Genomic DNA, 27,582 nt, shown 5'->3' on the forward strand with positions numbered 1-27,582 from the left:
AACTCTTTAAGACTGAAACTGAGTCAGAACAAATTAAAACATTCCCAGGTTTATGTTCCTCTACCCACTGCATTGCCAAGAGCATTCCTATCATTTCTACAGTATAAACTGACAAATGATTAGAAGTTCGCTTTACTCCATTGATCCCCTGGTAGCCACTGTCTTGGACTAAAAAAGCAGCCCCAGTTATTTGACGTTCTGGATCTTTTGATCCATCTGTATACACTTGTATATGCCGAGGGTAATGAATTCTGGTATATATTGAAAATACAGATGTCAATTCAGATTCTCTTTCTGATTTTTTTACTTCTAACAGATGCAAATCTACTTGAGGTGTTACATACATCCATGGTTCGTATTCCTGAATAACAACTGTTGGGCTCATCTTGATGTTATTTACTTGAATTTCTTCTGCATATATTTTACTACTCCACCCAAAGCTTGTTCTACACCTTTCATTCTGTTCCCAACAATTCTGTAACACCATTTTTGTAGGATGATCATCTTTATGCCCCTGGAGATTAGCCCAGTAATTGACCGTTAATTGTTTCCTTCTAATTTCTAGTGGCATCTCTCCTATCAAAACTTGTAAAGCTGATATTGGTGTAGTCTTTACTGCTGCACAACACTGTCTCATCGCTTGAGCTTGAATTTTACTAAGTTTTTTGAGACAGAACCATATACCACACAACCATAATCAAACACAGACCGGATCAGTGCTATATAAATTGTTTTTAATGAAGAAGAACTTGCCCCCCATTCCACTCCACTTACACATCTCATGATATTTATCACCTTCTGACATTTCTCCACTATTTTATTTATATGTTCACCCCAAGTAAGTTTAGCATCAAAATACATACCTAAAAACTTAAATACCTTCACCCTTTCCAATGTTTTCTCATACATCTTCAAACTCACTTCTGGAACAACCCTCTTCCTAGAGAAAATTACTGTTTTAGTTTTCTCCACTGAGAATTTAAACCCCCAATCATATGCCCATTATTCTACTTTCCTAATTGTCTCTTGTATCTTCCTATTAATATATAAAATATTCCTTCCCCTTTTCCAGAGAACTCCGTCATCTGCAAACAGAGAACTACAGACGTTCCGGAAGTGCATCTAATTTATCATGGGTACTGTAGTTTTTAGAATTCTAGTCGTGATCAGAGTCGTTGTGAAATAAAAACGAACAGAATGTGACCTGCTAATTAAACTAAAATTAAACGATGAAAGAATAAAACATTTTTTTGGAAATGATGAACGGCACTTTATTATTGAAGCAAAAGCAAAACAATTACACTATTAAAGATTTTGGAATAAAGCTGTTCAGGTCATACCTCTCAAACATAACTGGAAGTCACTGTTTAAAAAAATAAAACAATTTAAGCTGTAAACCTGCTGTAGGCTATAAGCACTAAAACACATCTTTGAGGTTTTAGTTAGCAATATTGCTGCTTAAAAATTCACAAATATCAAATAATTTTAAACACACTTTATTTTACTCAAAAAAAGAACATTCTCCAAATCTCTTAGGTAGAGTTGTTCAGTTTATCAACCTTTTTAGGAGAAAAAAGGCTTTGTTCATCATATATATTAATATGCATAAAATACATCACAATATTTACAACAATCGTGTAATCCTGTATTTAAATGTTGTTGTTGCTATAGCTTAGAATACAAATTTGAATGAAGCTGGCACAATAAAAAACACAATATTACAATAGCAAACTCCTAGAGACCCACTCTCTCTTTAAATTAAATCAACTCAGAATGGTCCTTTTCGGTTTCGTCTTTGACATGCAAAGGGTTATACACCGTTGTTGTGGCACCTTTGAAAAGAGGATTCTGGACCTGTATAGAACAAATAGACATTTGATTGTTACATGGTCATTCTGTAAATTATTTAATTTCACACTGAAACAAACAATATGTAACAACATTTAAAGCCTACAAAGCTAACTGTGTTTAAGTGCTTAATAATACAGAGTGTCTTTGCATGTACATCACCTCTTTCCATTCGGTCTGTTTCTGCGCTTTGACAAAGTTTTGATATTCTCTAATGTCGTACAGCTCCAGCAGGCCACGGTAAATAATGATTATTATAATGCCAATAAAAATTATGCTTGACACAGAGATGCCAATTATAAGTGTAGTCTTATCAACAGAACCTACAGAGACAAAAAGAACAAACATTTAACATTACATCAGTTCTGTGTCATATATGAGTTTAAGAATGTGCTTATTTTACAGTCTTGTCAAATTAACTTAAAGTAGATTGTAACACATACGAGGCAGGTCTGCATATTGAAGCACAATTTTGCCGTTATGACCAAGATTCACATCATATGACATGGTCGCTTTGTATGTGCAATGCAGCTCATGAGTGCCATCAAGACGAGATACTGTAGCATTCAAACATTTTCCAGCACAGACATTGGTATCAGTACCAGCTTCTACATGACATTCCACACAGCCCCTGCAGACATATTAAAACAAAGACACATTTGTCAGACACTTTTATCCAAAGTGAATTTGCATTTGCAATACATTGCATTCAAGGTATTTTATCAGTTCATACATTCAGTGTGAATCAAACCCATGACTCTGGTGTTAGCAGTGTTTTTTTAGTATAACTGAGATACTATTATAGTTTTTTGTAATATTTTGAATTAGTTTTTAGTTTTGTGTTTTTTAATATATCTATAAAGTTTTTGTTTGTTTTGATTTCAGTTTTACTTTTAGTTATTTTAATACATCAATTTAAACTAAATGAAAATAAGAATATGAAATATATATATATTTTTTTTTTTTGGTAAAAGTACAAACACAGTCCATTATACAGTCTGTTCCAGTCTAAGTGGGTAGCTGGAATAAGCCTCACAATTCCAAAGTTTTGCTACCCAGCACTATGATCATTAGAAGGTTTATGAATAATAGAAAAAAACAGGAAGAGAAAACTGAAATTGTGATTTTAAAAAGAAACAAACCCACACACAAACGCACACCTCACTAAAAATAATCTTGAAGCACAGATATTAGTTCACAGGAAGAGACAGATACTCACTTTAGCTGCATGCACTCATCAGTAAATGCAGAGCAGTGCTCTCCCTTGAAGCCTTCGTTACACTGACAACGGTTGCAAGTGCATTTGCCTTGACCGCTGCAAAGCCCTTTGTCATTTATACACTTTTCTTGGCTAGGTGAGCACTCGCATGCAGACCCCGTGTAGTTACTATAACAGTGACATGTCCCACAATTACATTTGCCTTTACCTATGACAAACACAAAGAGGGGTAGATAGTGAGTTTTGAATCTGAAATTTAAAAAAAGAAAGAAATAGAAAGCAAAATGTTTGTGCCAATCCACTGGACTTACCATTACAGACAACACCATTATGGTGTTCACAACTCCTGTCATCACATCCGCAGAATTTCCCACTGTAATGGCCGTTACACACACACTTGCCACATTCACAGTTGCCGTGTCCACTGCAAACCAGCGAGCTGTTGTCAGGCCGACAGGATGCCAGCATGTTGATGATAGAGTCCGCGTCACTCTGTTGCTTACACTCACAGCGCTGACCCAAATACCCTTCCTCACAGCTAACAAACACATCACATACACACACTTTACAAGTTAAAAAATGTAAACTGTAAGGCATACAGTATTTGCCAGTATGCACCAACATTTAAAGCTGTTCAATCAAATAAGGTGTTCATTCAAAAGAGCTTTTTAAATAAATCAACATGACAATCAAATCACATCACATCACACATCATTCCGGCCCCATAATATTTCTTACTTCTGTGAAACACAAAAGATGATTTATACTGCCAACCTACAAAAAAGCACCACAAAATATCATAAAAGTAGTCTTTTGAAGGTTTTGAGTATTAGACTGACCTTTAGGTTTCTAGTAACTGAAAATTTCATGAAAATAACACATAAGTGACAAATGTGACTGGAAAGGCGATTTTAAGACCTGCTGATGACTGTAATAGCAAATTATATACATTCATTGTGCTTATCTTTTTTGAAGCTTGGTAGTATAAATGTTGTTGATAAAATATTGTGGATTAGCCTCTTAACTAACTTGGGTACATATATGAATGTAAATGTACACTGACATTTTTTTTTTTTTTTGATAGATAGATAGATGAATAAATTTTTTGTGAGAAAATAAGAAAATAATACAGGGCTGGAACAACATGATGACAAAATGTAAATTGTTTTAATTATTACTTCAAGTTCAAAGATTCTCTAATCAAGTGGTCTGTTAGCTGATGCTGTTCCCTGCTGAGACGCTAGGGGTCTCTACCTGCACACGCCGCATGAGAGATTTCCTGTACTGCTACAGTGTTTGGAATCCTTCTCTGGAGCACCACAGCCACAGTGACACTCTGTATGCACTGTGATCTTCACCTCCTCATTGATGCCTTGCATTTTGATCCGAAATGTCTGAGGCTCCTTCAGACATGCAGATGCATTCAAACGTACATTGAACGTAACCTATAAAATCAATAAATGAAAGGAAAAAACAAAACTTCTTCAGGCTTATGAGATACAACAACAAATGTTTCTTGGTTGCTGATAATTCAGATGAAACCACTGATGGTGATGCTTACCTGCTCATGCTTGATGCCTTGACACACTCCTTTCTTCTTCCATTCAGTATCCTCCTGATTCCCTGTACATTTAGACATGTAGGACACATCCAATTCTTTTGGAGCTCCCTCCTGCTCTAACACCAACGTGGATGACAAATTCTGGCCCACATAAACATGTATTTTCAGTATGTGTATATAAATATACAGTGATATATGAATTATTAAAGCAAAAACATGTCTATGGAAAAAGTCTTTGTGTATTATTTGAATCCTTATTGAATCCTTAAAATTGCCATTTGTCATAAAGTTTTTCAATAAAATGGCAAAAAGAAACAAGTTAAATGTCATGTGACTTTCTGAAATAATTGATTCTAAATGGTTAAATGAAAAAAATTCTGTGGTCCAATATTTGGAAAATGATCACTAAACTGTATAATTGACCATTATTCCCGGCAAACAATTTCTTACACTGTGCTAGTTTATTGCCTCTCATATGATCACAATATAAGATCATTTAAACTTAAATCATTGAATTTATGGCACTGATTTATTTGCTATGTAGGTCATGTAATGCACAATACACAGTTTCAGTTCATTTAGTAAATGATTTAACCATTTAAGCAGAAGTGGAACAGGGTTGAGGGGAAATGCTGACTGTTTTGTTCAGTAATCACTGTTAGTTAAGTCGGAAGTAGAGTCAGTGTGCAAACCAATATGACTAAACAAGGTCAAAACATTAAATTAGGAAAACACTCACCCCATAGGCTTCAGAGATGAGATCCACAACATTACTGGAGTCATTCTTTAATACACCAACCACCGACTGAGGAATCAATGCACTCAGTGCCTGTGAATGTTTGTGTGTATGAATGATGGAAAAGAGAGATTTTAAAAACTCACTTAAATTATTATTATTAAATCTATTTATACAATACCATTCAAAGGTTTGGGGTTGATAATATTTCTTTTGTTTTTGAAAGAAGACGATGGTACACTCTCAGAAAAAAACTCAAAAGCTGTCACTTTTGAAAAGGTACTGCCCCGGTGACAACTTTTTTGCCTTTTTTCTGAGAGTGTAGATTTATTTTATCCCATGATCACACGATCAAATTAAATTTGCAATCATTTATAAGAATTTACAGTCACTTTTAATAAATTTAATGCATTCCTGCTGAATAAAAGTGTTATTTCTTTTTATAAAAAAAAACACACATTTACTGACCCCACACATTTAAACAGCAGTATATATAGCTCCCTCAAACCTTATATGCTGGATAGATGTCCTCGGTCACAGCAAATATGAGCTGAATATTGTTATCCTGCAGAACTCTAGATACATGGCCCACTGATGGGTAATCCTATATGACAATTTAAAAAGATTTTATGTCTTCATGTACAAACTATACCACTTAAATTCCTCTTTAGGTTAATTTTCTATTTTTTGACATTCATCTGCCACAGAAAACACAAAGAATGTTCAACATTAAATGTGCAATACTCACATAGGCTCTTCCATTATAGGAACCATTATCACTGAGATGACACTGTCCATTATGTGGCTGAAAGACACCACCTAGCCGTCCATCTCCTGCCATGTGAAAAGTATCATCAGATGTATAAACCAGAATCCGTGTCACATCACCCCACTTGATCTTATCCTGTGGTGAGAAATGGAAAAATAAGCCTTTTTTCATGTTAGTTCAAATTTGATTTTTCACATGCACCACATACTACACACAACTAGCACATAGTTTTCACCTTACAGACCGCAGCTTGCATGATGGCATCCAGACCAGCCTCAGGAGCATCCAGGTTGCCAGAGATATTTTGTTTGCTAACTTCTCGTTCAAACTCCCTGGCATCGTCAGTCAGGGGCAGGACATTCTTAAAACTGAAAGCCGGTTGGCAGGTATCTATGCGATTGGGGCAGGGGTTCTTACGTCTTACCTTCACCTGACTGACATACGGCAACATATCCTTATCAACAAAAGACCCGAAACCTGAAACATGGAGGATGAGATTAGGATGCATTACAGTAATGCAGCTCTAATTCTTTAAATTGCAGTTCAAATAGTTTTTAATTTAATAGTATTTAATTAAGTATATTTTTGGGATCAGTAAGATTTTTTAATCTTTAGAAGAATTTATTTAATCAAAAATACAGTAAAACAGCACTGTGAAATCTTTAATAGCATTTAAAGAAATATTACAATTTAAAATAACAGTTTTTTATTTTATTTTAATATATTTTAAAATATATTCCTGTGCATTTTCAGCACCCATTACTCCACTTTAATGCCTTGACACTACTACTTATTTACATTACTTCAGTGTCACATGATCCTTCAGAAATTATTTTAATATGTTGATTTGATGCTTAAGAAACGATCAATGTTAATGAACAGTTCTGCAGCTTAATTTTTGTGGGAACCACAATACTTTTTTTTCAGGATACTTTGATGAAAATTACAGAATTAAACATACTTTTAAAAACAAAAAAAATAGAAATTATTAGTAACATTATAAATTACTTTACTGTCACCTTTGATCAGTTTAACGCATACTTGCTGAATTTTTTATTTTTTGCAAAAAGATTTTTGAACAGTAGTGCACTTCAAAATAAAAAATAAGAAGAATTTTTTTTTCAAGCAAGTCTATAACTGAAGAAATATTTTCAGGCCGAGTATAACTAGAAATTAATATATTAATAATATATGATAAATAATAATAACAATATATTAATAATTCATATAGTAATCAATATAGACATTTACATAACTTTAATTTATTCGCTATATCTTTTTCAGACTGGGAATACACAAATGTGCAAATATTTTTACTGTCTGAAATACAGTAGTTCAGATTTCTTTGTGCTTTCAAAAATTGTGAAATACTATTATTTATTAACAATGATGAAAATTCACCATTGGTCAGTCACCATTGATCTTAATATTTCAGTTAGTGTATAGTCTCACCGATCCGGACGGTGTCTGTGATGTCCTTCAGCTTCTTGAGGATTTTCTGCCCCAGGATTTTAATTTGCTCCAGATCATCTTTCATGGAATAGCTCAGATCCATCAGGTAGTACAGATCTATAGGGTAACCTACAGCCCTCTTAAACTCAACTTTGAATTCAAATGGAACTCCTGCACATTTAAAAGAAACAAGCAGAGAAAACAATTTAGGGACTGCAGAAATATGGTTGTTTTGTATATAGTTTGTGCTAATTGCTTTATTGTGCAATTAGCACAAGATATGCAGGATGTGCAAGATACATATGACTGTGCATCTTTGCTGTATAATGTTACATCTGCATACTAAGGTGTATAATTACACTGAAGTGTAAATGCTCTGCACATGGCTTTAAGTTTATGTTCCAATATGTTGCAAAATGCTGCTGTATGTCTGAGCAGAAGTCTTAAACTCACCAACTCTGAGTGTAATGTTGATATTTTGAGGTTTGAGTTGGACCACATTTTCCCGATCGCTGCTGAGGTCACTGTTTTTCACAAAGGTCAAGGGATGTTTTCCAGGATTGATCACATGATCCCCTTTACAACTCCTGTCCCTCAGGTTCTTGGGAGAATCACATCGCCGTTCATTTGACTCACCTGGTTTTAGAAAGTCCTGCATTACAAAGAAATTTGCATTACAAGCACAATAATTTCTGAATTAAATCAGAAATCAAATAATCACAAAGAAATGGCACACAACACATTGAATTAACATAAAATTTTAAAGTAGAAAAACCGAAAAGCCATTTTCTTGAAAAAATATACACTTTTTTATTTAAAAAAATATATATATTTTTTACAGTTTACAGTGTGATTGAAAATTGCATTCTTGATGTGTCATTTACTTTTTGTGTTTTATTTTGCAACTTGCTACTTAAAATTGTGCTTCGCATGGTAACATCTAAATTAACTTGTTTTCATGAAGTGAAAATGTTGTACTTAAAATGTTCTAACGGTATATATTAACTGAATCAACCTACACCAAATCACATTAAGGGTCAATTTAGAAATAATTATTTAAGCTAACAACTGTTTTTACTTTTACAATTTAGGAGGGAGGTGTTATTCTTGTTAAAATTTAATAACTGATCTCTTATTATTATCAAACTGTTGATTTTTTCCCCATTTATCCATGTTTAGAAAGGTGATAATTGTCTATTTGATTGTTTTTAAAAATGCACAAACAGTAAATGTATATAATATAAACTAAAGTAGTCTAATTTTGCAAACAATCCATTTTCTTCTGAAAGCTTTCAAAATGAACTAAAAGTACTTTGAGCTTACCCTATTTTAGATGTTAAAAAGCAGGAAATAGTAGATGAGACGTACGCAACAGATAAGCTACAACAGCTTGCATGTAGTGTTGTAACACATAGTTTTGGAAACAGCTGACAGACAATACCGTGAAGATCACCATGTGACAAAAGTGTAAAAATGCTTCATGATAAGAGCATGAATTGCTGGCAGAGGCAGCTGGTTAGTTTGCACAGAAAAACAAGCACAGCCACAGCTACCACAGCAGGAAAAGAGCATTCAAAAGGGCACAAAAAGCAATGTGCAACCTTAAAAACTTTGTCATGGTTTAATGTATAATGGATTCTTTGTTTCTCAGTTCTCTCCAGCTGACAAAGACTGACATCTTCTCTTTCCTGATCATGGGAAACGGTTCAATAAAATTACAAACTGATTCATTTACATGATATAACTTACCGTCTGTGTGCACCACGCACATCCAGGACTCCTTATACATTCAGAGCATGAAGAGTGAGACTGGCAAAGTGGTTCCTGCCCTAAAATGCACATATACAGATAATTTCAAATATAAAGGCATCAAAGACCATTCTTAATATTTAAAAAAGGCATGGATGTGATTAAAGAGACCAAGTGTATTACCAAGTATACACCTTTGTCCGAAACAGTGAAAGAGAACCGTCACTGCTATCAAAATAGCCTTCATCTGCAGAGAAAGGAAAGTTTTATTATACTTCTGAGGTTAAAATGACAAAAGGTTCATTTTGAGCACATTTTATTAACATGTCTCCACATAACACTCATGTTTTTACATGTACATAACTTTTAATCAAAACCATTTCTTTTTACACAAATTATGTGTAAATTCATTTCTCTATCAATGTTAAATAAATATAAATATTTTTTCAACTGTCATGTTCTTTGGGACCAGAAACAAATCACATTGTGATGTACTCTTTTTTACATTTTACAAAAAAAAAAAAAAAACTGAATTTCTACACTTACTACATGCGTGACATACTACATCATATGACCAGCACATGAATAAAAAGAAACAGAGCTAAATATATAAAAGCCCCACTGCACTTCCACCAAGCCACATACTGTTCTTTTTATGTAGATGGGTGTTGAGAACGTACTCAACACCAGACACCTGACAATGAGTCAGGCATTAGATGGAAGTTTGCATGCAAGGCAGCAGACAGACATACAAAATACAAAACCACAGAATGTCACCCTTCCTCTTTTGTAATTGTTGTTCATCATTCAACCAGCACAGAGTCATAGACCGAGTGAGAGATGGTTGAAAACACACATTCTTGCATACTCAATAAGTAGGACTCGGTAGAGGTGCCACCACTCTTCTTTTTTTAAAAAGCGAGCAAAAAAAAGAACATGCTCAAATATTTAGATGTGGGTTGACCCTGTTTCAGTAACGGAAATGATCAGAGAAGAGACAGATAGAAAGAGTAACTACACCAGATGGTGTTTCATTATATAATTTAGTAAAGCAAACAGTATAAAGGCTATTCTAACAGATCACAGGGCTAAAAATCAAATTAACTTACAGATTTTCTTATACATTCCATATTGTAGACAACAGTTAGAAATTATAAAGAAAGTAGAAATGGTAGAATAAATAAAATTTTGTTACAGTAACCTAATATATAATTAAATAGAGAAAGAGCAGATTTGCAATAAATTTTAAAAATACAGTTTGTATGTATTTTTGTTGTTTTTCTAATTAGAAAAACTTTCAATTGATTTTGGGGTCAAAGTTAGAGGGGCAAAAGCCCTAGCCACTTTTAATGAACATAATATACTTTACAGTTTTCAAGGTACTGCATGATGGTACTATAACTAATTGATTAAGCTAAAAACAATATAAATGTCTAGTTACCCCCTAAGAAATTACATATCTTAAGTTCATCATGTACTTGGTATTTTCATAAATTATATGGTAATGTCATTACTGTCATGTAAACACAAAGCTTTTAACCCTTTGAAAAACTGAAAATGACATCTCAATTTAACTATATAGGCTATTAATTAAATTAATTACTGAATTCATTTATTTTCTTTCTTTAAAACAAAGTGGTACGCCCAACCAGTAATTACATTTTAAACATCACCACAAGTTTCAAACCAGCAGCACCACAAAAATGTGTTTTTCTGCTAATTAAAATGTTACTTCACAAACTGTTAGAAACTAAAACTGTCAAGCATTAACAAAACCTATCCGTTTATACAGAGTTCATATTAAAGAGTTCAACGACATTTATAATAATTTTCGAATAATTCGAAACGAGTCTCTTACCATAAATGGGAGATGTTGTGCGGAGCGTGCGAAAGTGAATTCAAAGAGTCACTTCAGGCGTCGCCATCATTCTCATCAGTATGTCTATGGCTGTGTCTCAAATCCTAGTGAACATTCTACCTAGTAGCCAGCATGTTTGGTCGTTACAGACAGGTGCTGCAACATATTTGGGCAGGTATCGCGGCTATCAGCCAAAGAAAATTACAAATACTACGCGTGTATGTGATTGCCACAAATGTTGAGCGCCTATGATGTTTATGCTGTCTAGACAGGCAGCGCACTAGGATTTGAGACACAGCGTATCGATCGCATCACGGAGGTAACGTTAGCGTGCAAACGATACAGGAATAGTGTGGTCACTTTACTTTACCTCTTCCTCTTCCTCTCTAGATTTTGTCTGTCTGTACGTGTCTCTCTTTTGTAACTTTCCCCTCACAAGCCAAAAGCAACACGCTTAAAAATATTCAAATAAGATGAGAATAGTATTTGCTAAAGCTATAGGCTACATTTGGGTAAGAAGCGAATATTTATTTTTGTAAATCACGTTATGATAAACATTTTAAGTATCATTTACTCAAGACAGCAGTTATTATACATTTTTACTCTTGGTTATTTCTGTTATAGGGTACGAATATTTTCGCCACATGGCAGCGCTATTGTGACCTGTTTCCTGCTTTTGCACGTTTGCTAACTTTAGTATTGGAATCTCACATTTGTAATCTGAAAATTGTGCTTTAGAAAACCTGTGTTTTTTAACTATAAAATGAAGTGTTTAACAACACAGCTGTAGACAAGCATCTTTATTTTAACACCATATGAATATGATGAAAGGTGTACTATGTAGTCAGGGTTTCAATTATGTTAAAGGATATTCTGGAACATATTGGAAGAAAACCAGGATGTGTGGTAGGATTAGTATATTTGATGTTTTAATTATGATAATGTAATACTGTATATAATAGAAAAAAATAATAAATTGTACAGTTTTTTTTGTGGGGATACCATATACATAAGAAAATCTGAACTTTGTATACTAAATTTTGTTAAATCATTTGTTGGCCGTTTAGAATAAAAATCCAATACCCACTGAAAATATGTAATGTCTTAATGAATTACAATTTATGTAAATCATTTTATATTAATATGACTTTTCAAATATCTCTATGTGTTCAGTGAAAACTTGTCAAATGTACAGGTTGCATTTAGCCTGTTTTATTTATTTTCAGACAATAGTACAATTTAGTCCAGACATAATCCAAAATGAGAAATCCAGTAGTGAAACAGTACAAATCAAATTGATACTGAAAAAATATTTTTTAGTGGGGTTTTGTACTTAAAGGCATACTTCATCCAAAAATGTAAATTCTGTCATTATTTGTTCACTCATGTAACCTGTATTTCCTTTTGTGTTCACATGGTTTATGAAGAACATGAGGGTGATTAACTGAATGTTCTTGTATACTAAGATCATATGGCTCATAAGCCTTTCTATCCCACTGCAATTGTGTGTGTGTGTGTGTGTGTGCATGTAGTCTAGACTGTTTATCTCTTCTTGATAACATGCTCCATTGTAGCTGTCTCTGAGGTGTCCAAACTGATGTTGTATTTAGCCAAAATCTTGAGAATGGGCCTAAGCTTCAACCACCACTGAGTCTTCGGTATACGATGTCTGGAACAGAAACAGACAGTGTGAGCACATGAGGATGCAGTGATAAGATAGGATTCACTCAGTGAATGACAATGTGTACAATGAAATGAAACAACGGTAAAATGAAACAGTGGGATCACTCACTCAAAATCAGTGTCCTCTTTGAGATCAGAGAGAGGCTGGAAGATCATGGCTCTCTTTTTCATTCCCAAAACACAGGCAGAGTCCGGTGTGTTGGCAAAGATACGGCCTGTTCATATGATGATATAGACAAAAAGAGAACATTATTCACACAAACAGGTCAGGTTCATATGTAAGGCATTTTCCATGAATATGGTACACTTTGGTGTCCCACTGCTTTTATATAGTGAGAATTATTAAATATGTTACACTATTTTGTAAGATAAAATTAACCTAGCATGAAAAGTAGCTAGTTAAAACACATTGAATGTCATTATCCGGTAACACTTTATTTTAAGGTGTCCATAATGCAGAGTAATTACCTAATTAAGTACTTAGTAGTAGCCATTGTACTTACATGTACTTACCATGTAACTAAGTTATGGAACAGCCTGTATTTACAGTTTGTAATTATGTAGATGTAATAGGCAGCTACTGTTACACAGGCACCAAAAGATTGTTACATATGTGTTGCAGACTTAAGCAATGTAATTATAAATGTAAGTACACAGACATAAGCTACTTAAAATAAAGTGTATCAAGATTGTACTTAAGTGTACTTCATTTGTATACTGTACACCTTATCCAGCTGCACCTTAGTTTGATTTAACCCACCAGTACTCAGCTTAAATACATGTAATACATTTCTAATTACATTAAAATTACAGAATATTACACAGGCATAAGCTACTTAAAATAAAGTGTATCAAGATTGTACTTAAGTGTACTTCATGTGTATCTATACTGTACACCTTATCCAGCTGCACCTTAGTTTGATTTAACCCACCAGTGCACAGTTTAAATACATGTAATGCCTTTCTAATTACATTACAATTACAGATTATTACACAGGCATAAGATACTTAAAATAAAGTGTATCAATACTGTACTTAAGTGTACAAGTAGCCGTGTAACAGACTCGGTCTGTTACATATGTGTAACAGTAGCTGCCTATTACATCTGCATAATTACAAACTGTAATTACAGGCTGTTCCATAACTTAGTTACATGGTGAGTACATTTTGTTTCATGTAAGTACAACAGCTACTACTAAGTACTTAATTAGGTAATTACTCTGTATTATGACACCTTAAAACAAAGTATCATCCCTCTCTTAAAATGGTGATTTTGGACTTTAAACCCTTCTTGACTGTAACCATCAATTAAAGCCATCATTTTGACACTGATATTCAATTAATTAGTAAAACATGTTATTTGTATATTTTCCTCATTATTTATTAATTAAAATATTTATAAATTATTATTAGTACTACACTGTAAAAGTGAACTTAAAAAAATTTTTTTTACCAGCTTCAGCAGATTTTTGAGTTTTCTCAACTTTGTCGTTTTAAGTTTATACAACAAAAATTTGAGAATCTCCCACAAAAATAAGTTGAGCAAACTCAAAAATCTGCTGAAGCTGGTAAAATATATATTTTTAAGTTCACTTTTACAGTGTAGTACTAATAATAATTTATAAATATTTTAATTAATAAATACACTTTAAAATGTTTATTTAATGTTTGCTGCTAAAAAATAACTTTCGCATAAACCACAATTTTGTACAAACATAATATTTAGTTTGACCTCCTAAAGTTGACTATTAGCATTTTATATACATTTTATGACATTTTTATAAAATTGTCTAACTCTCTCTCTCCAGTCACTATTTTTACCTGGCAAGTGCTTTACATTTAGACACAATTCAAATCCAGTTAAAATCCTTTACTCAGCCATCCACTTATTGAAATTACTGTTCACTCACCATGTCTGTAACACTCCTTCAGTTTATCAGTCAACCATAGCACTGCTTTAGCACCCATCTTTGTGCCAAAGTTCCTATCAAACGGTGTAGGGGTTCCACCCTGAAATACCATGAGAAAAGAGATAATGACAAGGGAAATCTCAGCTCTGTTATAATGTTAAAACAAAGAATGCTATCAATATTGTACACACAGACCTGCTGCATGTGGCCGAGCACATTTTTGCGGCAGTCAAAAACTCCCTTGCCCTCTTCTGAGTACAAGTTGAAGAGAAAATCTGTGGTATAGTTTGCATTACATTTCTCATTCCTGAGGGGAAACAGTTTGATGTTATTTAGAGTGCTGGTACAAGAATGAAATAAGACTGGAGTCATTTGTCTAGATTACTGGAGAAGTTAACTGAATGTAAAAGAGTGCGAAAAGACACAGAAACAGATTGTGTAACAGAATGACCAACCTAAGGATGAGGCCTCTTTTCACTGTGGTCTTCATCTTCTCCAGTAAGTGCTCCACATTTGTCTATCTCCCAACCAGACATTTAATGGTTAAAAACAAGCAAAATAAGGTACATACACTCAATAAAGCATCAGTCTAACCAAACATGTTTCACCTCCAGGTCGTGAATGCCAAATTGGTCTTCATAGATATAAGCAGCATCAGCCCCTGCAGCCAGTCCTGCCATGGTTGCCAGATATCCACAGAATCCCCCCATTGTTTCAATGATGAAAACCCTACGCTTTGTTCCAGCAGCGGATTGCTTGATTCTATCGCATGTCTTAAGAGACACAAAACAGATGCTTACACATATAGTTGTGGACTTAAATGTCTAGTATTATTTTTTTATAGTGTGTGGTTTCTCACAGTTGTGATAGTATTGAGAGCGGTATCAGCACCGATGCTGAAATCTGATCCAGGAACGTTATTAGACACAGTAGCTGGAATTACAACCAGGGGAATACACAACTCCTCGTATTTTTCTCTGGCAGTCACTAATTCCAAACCTCCAACAAAGGCCTAAACAAGAGAGAGAGTGTGAAGAAGGAAACAGAAAGGTGAGGTAGTAGCAGATGGACAAATAAAAATAATGTTTTTATTCACATTGGAACTAATATTCAGGATTTTCTCACCTCAAACCCTCCAATGATAACCAGGGCATGAATGTTAAACTTGGCTATATTCAGACTGATCTCTTCAATCACACTAGCTGGCAGTGACCTCCAGGGAGAAACAAAAACAACAACTAAACGCTGGAACTCACACTACATACACTACCATCCAAAGGATTTTTTGAAAATCTATTACTAATCCCCAAATGGTAATGTAATATTAGCTCTATAAAGAGTTATAAAATGAACTGAATAAACATTTCTGTCGTACCGCTTGGTTCCTAAATTAGAACCACCTTTGCCTGTCCAGCCTCCAACGTAGCCCCATGTCATTGGTTCAATCTGTGAAAAGCGGGAGACAGAGATGAAATTGAATAGACACGTGTCTTCATGTGGACTCACGGATTCCTCATGTATGTTAAATACTTTACAGTTCCGTGTGCAAGTCCATCGAAGCCGTCATGTACAGCTAGCATGTTATGTCCTTGAAGGAGACCGATCCTGACGGCTGAACGGACTGCTGCGTTCATACCTGCACATGGAGCTCCCACGTTCAGGATAGCTATGTTTATATTACTCTAAACAAGGAAAGAAAGATGACAAAAATCACAATAAATAAATATAGAGAAGAGGTAGAGAAATTCATACGTATTTGGAGTAAAGCCTAACAAAAAGGATAAACTGCATGACAAAATGGTGCTTGTTATACACCTTCACGTCTGGGGCGGTCACATGAGCCAAGAGTTTATACGTGTTCCAGTTGTTCTCAAAACTCCTGCAGAAGAGAAACAGCAAATCAATCACAAGATTAGTTTTATATAACAAATAGAAAGAAAGAAAGAGAGAAAGACAAGGATAAAGAACTCACTTTCCCCTGAGCTTGACAGCTTCCTCAAACCTGCCCTCTGCCATTGCTTTGGTCACATCTTTTGTCTAAAAACGAGAACGAGAAGATAATACAAATTAAATAATTTAACAATGGAACAAATCAACCAAACCAATCAACCAAACATTTGCATCAAATGCTGTATGTCTGCAAAAATAAAAATATTAAATATGATATATAACTATACTACCATTATTACTATAAAAGTTTTGGGGTCAGTAAGACTTTAAAAAACTATTGATAATGGTAAGAAATGTTTCTTAAGCACCAAATCAGCATATTAGAATGATTTCTGAAGGATCATGTGACACTGAAGACTGGAGTAATTACTGCTGAAAATTCAGCTTTGTCATCACAAGAATACATTAAATTTTAAAATATATTAAAAAGAAAAAAACTGTTATTTTAAACTGTACTAATATTTCACAAAATTACCGTTGTTTATTTTCATTATTATAAATTTTTATATATTTATTCATTTATTCATTCATTTTGCTTTAGTTTTTTCAAATATGAGACTCCTCTTTTCAAAAAGGAGGCTTCTTTCAAAACATTTTTTTTAAATCTTTTAAAATGTGGTTGATATAAAATTATATAAAACATAAACTTATAAACTTGTGAGTTTAATTTACATTAAAAGAATAAAACACAAACATACTGTACATTTCTATTTTGGGAAAACATCATTCTGATTTGGACGATCACAACAAAACAAATGAAATATGAAAATTATGCAACCAAGTCAGAATGTGTCTGTTACTGCTCACCACTTGCACACACTCCATGAGCGGCAGTCGAACTGCCATGTTTCCAGACAGACTGACCACACATGCAGGGGTCTCAGGAGTGGCCTCCAGCAATGCCATCACAGCCTCCACCCCCATCCTACTGCCCTGAGAACAAGACAGACAGGGGAAGACCTTACTGGCAGCATGTTACAGATGCATCAAGCAAACAAAAAATACTTTCAAAATCTGAACCATACCAAGATTCTGTCGAAGGCTGAAGGTGTTCCTCCTCTCTGCACATGACCCAGAATAGTGGCACGTGTGTCAAAGCTGAGCTTCTTAGTGACCAGCTAAACAAAACACAAACAAATGTCATGTTAAGTACCAGCTGATAAAAAAATCACAATCATATTTTTATGCAGCAATGTTTGGCTTACTTTCTTGATAATATCACAAGTGATAGGTTTGCCGTGTCGATCCAAAGCGCCTTCTGCCACAATGATGACATTCAAACGATTGCCAATGCTTCTTTGCTGCACAATGAAGACAGCATTATGACATTAGACAGAATATAATATGATGATGTTGACTATGATGATAAACAAGACAGTTATAATGTGTATAGATGTTACATAGGTAAGTCTCCTGCACAGATGGTCCTCCCATCCTTCATCTGGGGGCATTTCAGGAATAAAAACCCAGTCAGCACCACACGCCAGGGCTGTGACTAAGGCCAAATATCTATATGTACACATAAACATGTACATACACTCTTAGTTAGTGGCAGAACATAAGAGAAACACTGCATTGTGATAACTAAAATAATAAAAAACTAAAATAATAATTTAAAAAAATTTTACGTTAAAAATAATATAAACTGTAAGTGAAATAAAATAAAATATTTAAAAAACAGTTATTTTATTTATTCTAGTCTCCAAACTAGAACTAGAACTTGGGGACAGATTTACTAACAGCTTGCACCAGCGCAAACCGTCTTTTGGCATTAAAATAGTAGTGTCAGGATTTACTAAAGACGTGCAGTGAAGAATTAGTGCTGGAAAGGCATAGACAGTTATTTTTGTGCCTGACCTTATTGTATATGCATTTGTAGGAGTATTAAAATGAATCATGTAACATGATTTACTAACGTTTGCACTCATGTAATGAAAATAATAACTAATAAAATAAAATAAATAGTAAGTAATAAAAAAAATGACACAAACATGCAATGAAATTAATGAAACTTTAAAAATGAAAATACAAAAATTTAACAAACAAATATAAAAACAAAACTCAAAATAACACTGGCAGTAACCTTGTGCATAACGATAGTACTGCAACTGGTTTACAATCAGAACTGATTGGCATAAGATATGGATTTTGTTGTATAACAGATAATATGGGAACATACAATTACAAAATGACATATCCATGAATCCATACTGCAACATACCCACAATGCCTCCCCATCACTTCGAGAATGAAGGCTCTTTGATGACTGCAAAGGTGAGATAAGAACAGACCAATCAATGTGTTGTCAACTGTGTAGTGCCATGTGTACATGCATGTGTGTGTTTGTACGTACCTCTGAGCTGTTGTTGTGATGGCATCCACTACTTCCATGATCCTGTGCAGAGCCGAATCAGTGCCAATCGTCATGTCTGTGCCACAGAAATCATTGTCGATGGAGCCAACCATCCCAACGATGTTCAGATGAGATGATCGTTTAGCCTCCTCTGCTGTGATTTTACCTGTGAGCACACAACAGACAGATGTGTGTTTTCCATAAATATGAAAATAGTGTCTTTTCTGCTAAATATTACATATTTACATATAAAATATATTACCCAAGTTAAAATATAGTTTCAGATATTACTATATACACTACTTTTCAAAAGTTTGAGATTTATTAATGTTTTCAAAAGAAATCTCTTACACTCAACATATATATATATATATATATCCTACCTGCTTTTAGCAAGATTTGGAGCAGTTCACTCCACTCATTGCGAAACTCATTGGCGCCTGTCAGGCTTCCATCTCCACCAATAACACACAGATTAGTGATGCCCAGCTTCACCAGGTTACATGCTGCTTTAGCTCTGCCCTCTTTAGCGCGGAAGTCCTGACAGCGGGCACTGCCAATCACTGTGCCACCCTGACAAAATAGTCAGAGATAAGAAAAATAATAAGAAACACAAACACAAGCAAAAATGCCAAACAATAAAATAACTTCAGATGTTGACAGAGGAATATACTAAAGTGAGGTGGATGGTTAGTGTGGTTGAGATATCCCTCAGCATGGTTCACATAATACGAGAAGGACGATTTAGACCCATAGTGCTTTTTGGCTACAGCACTAAACCAAGGGTTAAGGTTTGGCTGGTTAGTAAGGGTTTTGGACTGCCGACGCTCTTGTGGTGCCATCAGCCAATCAGCATTGTCATGATGTCATTTGGCTGTGGCTCATGTGATTACTCATTTGGAATTTGTGGTGTGGGCAGTAGTGTTTATATGTGTGTGTGTGTAACATTACCCTAAGTCTCAAAAGCAGGTCTCTGGGTGAACTCTGGCATTTTGTGCTCGACCATAGCAGTTATACCATGCAACATTATCACTTACACGTATTCACAAATAACCTGATGCACTCATCCCTTAGTTACAATTATGTTCATGTGTGCACAATAATAAATACAATGGGCAAAAATGCTTGTTGAAAGCAGGAGCGTTTCTAGCCTTCCATAAACACTGGGACACAGGCCTCCCATCAAAAACTGTTTTAAAATTGTAATACTCTTTTATGATACTGTTTGGGATATATGGATATAAATTGCATGTTGCAATACATCAATGATATTACCACTTGCGAGTTTTGTGTCATACAGTGGAATGGTCTGTGGGTTAATTTCACCTTGTGGTATTTTTGTTTTTTGTATCCTGTTACAGTGTGAGAAACTACAGATGATTAAGTGCATTAAGTGAACTGTTTTGTGAATCGTGCCCCAGTAAAAAGGGTCTAGTGACGCTCCTGGTTGAAGGTGAAGGGAGATGATGAGTTTATTACCAGCTGCAGCATCATTGACACACTCTCCCAAGTTGCTTGTCGGATGTTATCTCCTCCATCGACTAGGCCCTGATAACCCTAGACGCACACAAAGATTGAAGGATGAATAATGGAACACACACACACACGTTACATAATACATCAACTTTAAAAGACTGAGTGGATTTTGAATTGAGCAAGAGCTGTGTGAATTAGAAAGTGAATTTCTCCTGCATAACAGTGATTTAGAATGACAAATTCTCCATTTCTGTGTACAGCGAATGCCATTCTTTCATTTTTAATTCTTTATTTCTTATGTGTGTGGGCTTAGATGTGCAAACCTCATGTACAAAATAGACTTTCGCACCGGTGTAGATCCCAACTCTCACTGTGGCTCGGACAGCAGCATTCATACCTGAGATACAGTATAATAAATAAAGAAGTATAATTATTGCACATATTTTCTAGACTTTTGATTTGCTAGACATTTCCATACCAGAACTAGAGGTCTAAGGTTGGATCGAGTTTCATTTCAGATTGAACCAGAGAGGACAACAGGCAAGCTTCATTGCCCAGCTCTCTAAAGCAACCACATTTCCCCAAAGGTCACCAGCTAAATATAACACCCCTCAGACAGAGAGAGAGACAGAGAGATCATGGGGAGGAATTGAGTGAGAGGGAGAGGGAATGATGGGACGACCATAGTTAAGGTTCTTCTAGGACTAGTTGACATTACACAGTTATTTGACTTATTCTCCAGCTGGTACCAGATAAGGTTAAAGGTTGGTTCTTTTTCCTACTGCTAAAGGTTGGATAAAAGGTCAGTGTGAAAGCTTTAGCACCTTTCATGACCTCTCTGATATACGATTCCTGTTGCTCATTCAACATGGCTGCTATAGTAAATGAGGAGGTGGTAGTTCAATCAGGTAATCAAGCATCCAACAAAACCACTTCAAATGATCATCTATCAAGTTATGCCAAAAATTCAATACCACACACATTTGACTTTATGTCTTGCATTTTAATGCAAAAGAGGCGGAAACTGCATATCGCTCTTCATAATGCAGACAAAAACCTTCCTAAATGACAAACACTAATATTTTTCTCACTCTACAAAATCGAAACTCTATTTCAAAGGTATAGTTCTTCCAAAACTGGAAATTATGCCATCATTTGCTCACTCTTATGTCATTCTGGACACATATTGCTTCATTTTATGAAACACAAGAGATGTTTAGCAGAATGACCATGCTGATCTTTTCCGTATTAACAAAAGTAGACAGTGATCTATACTGTCCAAGTTATGCAACAACGAGGAGGAAGAGAACAAATTGCAGCAATTTGGAATACACAAAAGCATGAACGAGACTTTTTTCCGAAGCATTTTATAGTGTTTTATTGGACCTTGATAATTTAAACATCTCCTTTAGTGTTCTATGGAACAAAAATATATATAGGTTTTTAATTTAAAAAAATTGATGTTAGCTGAAATAAATATACTTTCCCTTACAGATTCATATAAATTATTTTACCTAAAACCTTGATGCATGTTGAATAAAAATCATCAACATGTTATGCATGAACTACCCAAAAACAGCTACACTACCATTCAAAAGTTTGGGGTCAGTAAGATTGTTTTAATAAATAAATATTTTTATTCAACAAGGGCATGTTAAATTGATCAAAAGTGACAGTAAAGACATTTGTGTTACAAAATATATCAATTTTAAATGAATGCTGTTTTTTTGAGCTTTCAAATCAACATATAATCCTGAAAAAATGGATGAGGGTTTCCACAAAAATATTGTTTTCAACTGCTATAATGGTAAGATATGTTGCTTGAGAACCAAATCAGCACATCAGAATGATTCCTGAAGGATCATGTGACACTGAACATTGAAAAATCTTACTAACCCTACATTTTTGAATGGTAGTGTACATACACAGAAACATAATAACCCAATAATCTATTCAGTTCAACTCACATTTATTTGTATAGCGCTTTTCATGATACAAATCATTGCAAAGCAGTTTTACAAAAAATGAAAGTTTTTACATTATAATCTATTGACTTTATCTACAAGACCAGTGGTAGATTATTTGTTTTGTTGTATAAAGTTGTCACATCATAACTGTTTTAAGGCACAATACTTGCTACTTTCAGTATTAGAAATTAAGATAAAGAGATAATGAAAGAGTGCACCCCAAAACTCATTAAAGCCCTACTTCCACAGAGTTGGTCTCCATAAAGTCCCATACACACAAATACACATTTCCTCACCTTGTGCATCTCCTCCAGAGGTGAGGACAGCGATGGCTCTTCCAACGCCCATCTTTGTGGGGTCCATAGATGTTGAACGCTGCATATCGATGAGATGGCCTGGGGACGACAAGAGAAATTTTGTGAACTGTCACCTTTCTCTATCAGACCACTCTCTTCAAGACTGATTGAGAAAGTGGAGTGGGAACGTGACGACAGTATGAACTCCCTCTACCCTGGCATGCAGTGTCACAGACAGTATCCACCCCCTTCATAACTAAATTTAAAATTATCTGCAGTGGCACCACATGCTGCTAGCGTTCTGACTAAAACAAACACACACATAGACACTGCATTTAATGTCACTTTAATCCCATGTCATGTGATCTTTACACACATACAAAACCAGATACAAACACACAAAAAATACACAGACAAACAAAAGCATATGGTCATGGTTGGACATACATACAGCAACATGACCTTTACGCTAACTTTTCCCATAGGACATACTGGAATATGCAGTGCAACACAATACTCACACATGTGCGCACACAGACTTACAGCCATTGTGTATGGCGGTGGTACAACTGAGGTTGTTCAGGTTTCCGTCTAAATACTTTGTAGAAGTGGGCTTTCCATCTATAACACAAGGGCATTGAAAAAATATTAATTTACTTCTACAACCTAGAATAATCAACACGGGTCTGGCATGACTAAATTATTTAAAGCACACTTCCATCTGATCTTTCTGAGAAAACACTCAATGTTATGAACACAATATTATGATTATATGGCGAGGAGGTGTGTGTGTTTTTGTCTTTGTATGTTTAGTGCTATAACTAAATGATCCTTACTATAAAGGGCACCAGAAAGGACTTTTATCAAGCTCAAGACTTACCTATATGGCCACAACTGCATTATCACTATGTATTTGTATATTATGTAGATGTGGTAATATGTCTGCAAAAATCTGCAGATTTAATTTTACTATGATCCAATTCCACAGATTTAGGTCAGCAATGATGCTAACTAGCTGGCTAACACAGAGGTTTTGTCAAACTTGGGATCTTGGAAACATCAAACAAATCGCTACACATGTCTATGGATTGATACATTTTATGGGTTTAAATTATAATTAGGTATGGAGTGTATTAGGTAGGAGAATGGAGTGTATTGAAAATCTGAAATAGCAGAAAGTTTCCTGTAAGGGGTAGGGTTAGGTGTAGGGTTGGTGTAGGGCAATAGCACATACAGTTTGTACAGTATAAAAACCATTATGCCTATGGGATGTCCCCACTTTTCACAAAAACAAATATGTGTGTGTGTGTGTTTAAATTAATTTTCCACCCAATTCAGTAATTTTGAGGTAAATACATAGTAAATATATCTTGTGTTTCTCCATTTACAAAGAGGAAGACTTCTAATCACCAAGATTAGTGTCTAATGAGATTATAGTAGAGTCTGGATTAAACTCTACGACTCTAGCGTCCCAGTGTGCAACACCTGCTGGTTGTTGGATGACATTGGTGTTAGATGACTAGACTCCAGTATGTTACTGTCCACTGATCGAATGCTACTGTGGATCAGGGTCAGCAGACTAATCAGAGTCGCTGGTGTTTTTGCTTACGCCCAGCCAGTCAAGTCTAAATTAGTTGTTAATGGTTAGAGAAGCTGACCACTACAAACCTGCCAAGTTATTTACAGTGTAAGAGTTAAACCTCCTTAACACCAGATAATTCTCTTCAGCAACATTAAATTTAGTGTGATCAGTTCTCTATAAAAAGATATCCTGAAAGGGTTTTCTAAATTGCAGTCAAAATAATCAGACTTAACCCCACTATATACTGTATAAGAGTTACTGTAATGAGAGATTGCACAATGTGATCTCAAGGCAGACAAGGCAGTCAAGGCCAAATTATATTAGAAATAATAATTTGCTTTATATACACACACACACACACACACACACTTCATATACATACATACATACAGAAATACCCAAATAAATAAATGCAAAAAAATACCCAAATTATTATTGACATTTACTGTAAGTTACCAAAATACGGTAAGTTACCAAAGATACAAAAATGTATTAAAATTGAGTCTCCTTAGTTTTAAATCTAGTCTCTGATAAAGAACGCAGGGTTTGCGGTCGATCCCAAAAATTACTGAGGAGAACTGACTACACAGAAGAACGTGACTTAACTACAGTACATCCATTTAATTGATTGCCAAAATACTACTACTACACTTTCTAGAAGAGCCTTACCAGCACACAGTTCGGACTTTGATTCATCACTGCTACTTGAATGTTTTGATCCTGTTTACCAAAAAAAAAAAAACATTTATATTCAGTCATTCATGACTCTTTCTGTATGTTACATCATTACACCATTTGGTGGCAACAATTTTTGAGCATTAGGAATCTCTGAATCACTGTTACTTAATCGATTCAACTCAGATTCATAACAACACTCATTTTAAAAACTAAAGAAGACTAAACAATTAAAGAAGTAAAGGCAAGTTCATTGTTTTCAAACTAACCGTAAATGCTTTAATACAGAGGTTTTCACCTCAGCTGACAGAGCCTTCTCAGAGTCTTGTAAAAAGAAGATTTTTAAAGAATGTTGGTAACCAAACAGTTTTGGTTCCCATTGACTTTCATTGTATGAGCAAAACGTCCAATGGAAGTCAATGGGAACCAACATTCTTCAAAATGTTTTCTTGTTTTCATCATTCTTCTTTTATGTCCCACAGAGGAAAGAAAGTAACAAAGTTTTGGAATGAAATGATGTCAGAATTTTCTATGCTACTGAGTGTTTACAAAGATTAGACCTATTTAATTTTAATAAAAAATGTCAAGTTATTGTGACATTCTGATTCATCAATCATGCTAGTGTAAAATATACCATTAGACAGTTTATTGCAAGATACATTCCCATTTTTCTTAATCAAGTAAATAGATGGAATTGACTTCAAGAAATCCAAAATTCTAGAATCAAACAGTTTAATAAGCCACTCCTATTTTATAAATATCAATCCCCCTATGAGCAATGCATTCATTTGGTCATTTGGTCATCTGCCTGCTTGACCGCTGAAACATGGCATCTAGTACTCAACACACAGATACACACTCTAACACACACACACACACACACACACACACAAGGCTACATCCAGTCACAACAAAGTATAGACATAAAACAACATGCAGTTTTTTTATATGAATCCAAACACACAAACACAATGCATACCGTATACATGATTAGCATCAAATTGATTCTTCCTGTGCGTGAACTGCCAGATGAACACCGCCAGCCAAATATGAGGGATCCAGTGGAACAGGAGTAAAGACAGTTGCAGAATACACTCGCACAACTCTAACAAACAAAAACTAATTTGACACACACATATAAACACATCCCAAATGCATACACACACCTGCCAGACACACACACAGCTATCCAACACTGCCTCCATTCTTTCTAGTAGAGTGAGATGGTGTGGTGGCCATGACAAGGTCTTATCAGTATTATTAGAACTGACCTCACGTTCCTACTCACGTTTTTTTTCTCTCGCCTTCCCTCATTTTCTCCCTTTCTAAGCACTATACTAATTTCTTCTGCGTTTTCCAGCAAATCTCTCTCTAACTCTCTGGTCTTTTAAGTCTGAATTTGTTCACTGGTCTGTTTCTGCAGAGTTTTTCTTAATCAAATTATTGAATAGTATTTTAGTGCTGGCTCAATACTTAGAAATCAGCTGGACTCACAGCAGTAGAGGAAGTCTAATACTGTAATAGGATTGCATGCAACAGAGTTCACGTGTAGATTTTATTGGATCAAAGCAGGAGTTAATTCAGGTAATGTGCTACTATGTTAGGGTAAAGGTTAGTAAAAAAGCAGACCACACTTTTGACTAACATGATTAGTACAGTCTAATGTAATAATAAATAAATAAATAAATTAATTTAATTTTTAGGGGGAAAGAAACATTTAAATAAAAATCTCTTTCAAAAAAAAAAAAAAATGCTGCCAAGAATAAAATCACCAGATAAATTTTGAAGGGGGCTGTGAAAATATAGGCAAATGCAAATCTGAACTAATGGCTCTGAACTAATCCTTACTGAGTCCTGCCTTATTCTGTGAAGTGCAAACTTTTATGTAGAAAATAGCAACTTTTTTAAACATTTATTGAACATTTCTAATCAGGTCTTTATTATTCATTTCAGTTGATCTGGAAAAGGGCAAATGCTCTACTAAAGACATAATTATCACATAGACTATTTATCACTATAGTAACAGATTATGTTGATTTACTTCTAAATAAATTAATATTCATGAGCTAGGGCTGCATTACGAAATCTCACACATATATTACATACAGGACAAAAGAACAAAAATTCTTCTTGTATTCAGTATCTTTCTCTTTTTTCTATATGTGTTAGTATTCATTTAACAGGCTGCAATACTATTTCTTACCAGTGGGTGGAAATAGATGCTTCTTGCTTAAAATCTTCTCACAGTTATACAGAGAGGGTAACCATACCATAACGATTACGACCAACAACAACAACAACAAAACCTTGGATTTCATGGCTCCTTTCATTTACTAAATTAGTAATTTAAAGGGTTAGTGTTGCCATTTTGTAATAATGTATTGTGGTCAATTCTACTGAAAAATCTGAGAATCTTTAAATCCATTCTTTCATAGTCTTTTCTCTCTTTCTTAGGTGTATACCTCATACTGTATTGCTATTTTCTCTTCCAGCTACTT

General features: G+C 34.7%; 2 protein-coding genes across 2 annotated transcripts; both read right to left on the reverse strand.

Annotated features, from left to right (window-relative positions):
- Window positions 1-1,480: 1,480 nt before the first annotated feature.
- itgb7 (integrin, beta 7) lies at window positions 1,481-11,504 on the reverse strand. The gene is made up of 16 exons (XM_058778686.1): window positions 11,193-11,504; window positions 9,518-9,581; window positions 9,335-9,414; window positions 8,039-8,237; window positions 7,586-7,756; window positions 6,369-6,610; window positions 6,113-6,268; window positions 5,873-5,968; window positions 5,368-5,457; window positions 4,629-4,769; window positions 4,322-4,512; window positions 3,379-3,605; window positions 3,068-3,275; window positions 2,292-2,479; window positions 2,011-2,171; window positions 1,481-1,854 (listed from the first exon to the last, which is right to left on the reverse strand). Exons 1-16 carry the CDS (start codon window positions 11,193-11,195, stop codon window positions 1,759-1,761), a joined length of 2,313 nt encoding a protein of 770 aa, XP_058634669.1. The 5' UTR covers window positions 11,196-11,504; the 3' UTR covers window positions 1,481-1,758.
- Window positions 11,505-11,977: 473 nt separating this feature from the next.
- Window positions 11,978-23,018, reverse strand: pfkmb (phosphofructokinase, muscle b). The gene is made up of 22 exons (XM_058778685.1): window positions 22,828-23,018; window positions 20,888-20,961; window positions 20,568-20,645; window positions 19,472-19,661; window positions 19,089-19,254; window positions 18,957-19,001; window positions 18,136-18,244; window positions 17,941-18,036; window positions 17,761-17,853; window positions 17,543-17,668; window positions 16,758-16,822; window positions 16,601-16,664; window positions 16,321-16,467; window positions 16,161-16,231; window positions 15,911-15,998; window positions 15,645-15,797; window positions 15,394-15,558; window positions 15,241-15,302; window positions 14,981-15,092; window positions 14,786-14,885; window positions 12,985-13,090; window positions 11,978-12,861 (listed from the first exon to the last, which is right to left on the reverse strand). The coding sequence occupies exons 1-22, from the start codon at window positions 22,910-22,912 to the stop codon at window positions 12,735-12,737; spliced, it is 2,322 nt and encodes a 773-aa protein (XP_058634668.1). The 5' UTR covers window positions 22,913-23,018; the 3' UTR covers window positions 11,978-12,734.
- Window positions 23,019-27,582: the final 4,564 nt, after the last annotated feature.

The sequence above is a fragment of the Onychostoma macrolepis genome, chromosome 06 (assembly GCF_012432095.1).
Source record: "Onychostoma macrolepis isolate SWU-2019 chromosome 06, ASM1243209v1, whole genome shotgun sequence".
Taxonomy (NCBI): domain Eukaryota; kingdom Metazoa; phylum Chordata; class Actinopteri; order Cypriniformes; family Cyprinidae; genus Onychostoma; species Onychostoma macrolepis.

Excerpts from the sequence above, each read along its gene's own strand:
- pfkmb (XM_058778685.1), bottom strand. The coding sequence starts at position 22,912 with ATGCAGCGTTCAACATCTATGGACCCCACAAAGATGGGCGTTGGAAGA. Across the intron at positions 20,646-20,887 it reads AAGTCTATTTTGTACATGAG|GGTTATCAGGGCCTAGTCGA; the intron begins GTTTGCACATCT and ends GTGTGCGTCTAG. Across the intron at positions 19,662-20,567 it reads TGTCAATGATGCTGCAGCTG|GGTGGCACAGTGATTGGCAG; the intron begins GTAATAAACTCA and ends CTATTTTGTCAG.
- itgb7 (XM_058778686.1), bottom strand. Across the intron at positions 9,415-9,517 it reads CGGACAAAGGTGTATACTTG|GGCAGGAACCACTTTGCCAG; the intron begins GTAATACACTTG and ends TGTGCATTTTAG. Across the intron at positions 5,969-6,112 it reads CCTATAATGGAAGAGCCTAT|GATTACCCATCAGTGGGCCA; the intron begins GTGAGTATTGCA and ends ATTGTCATATAG.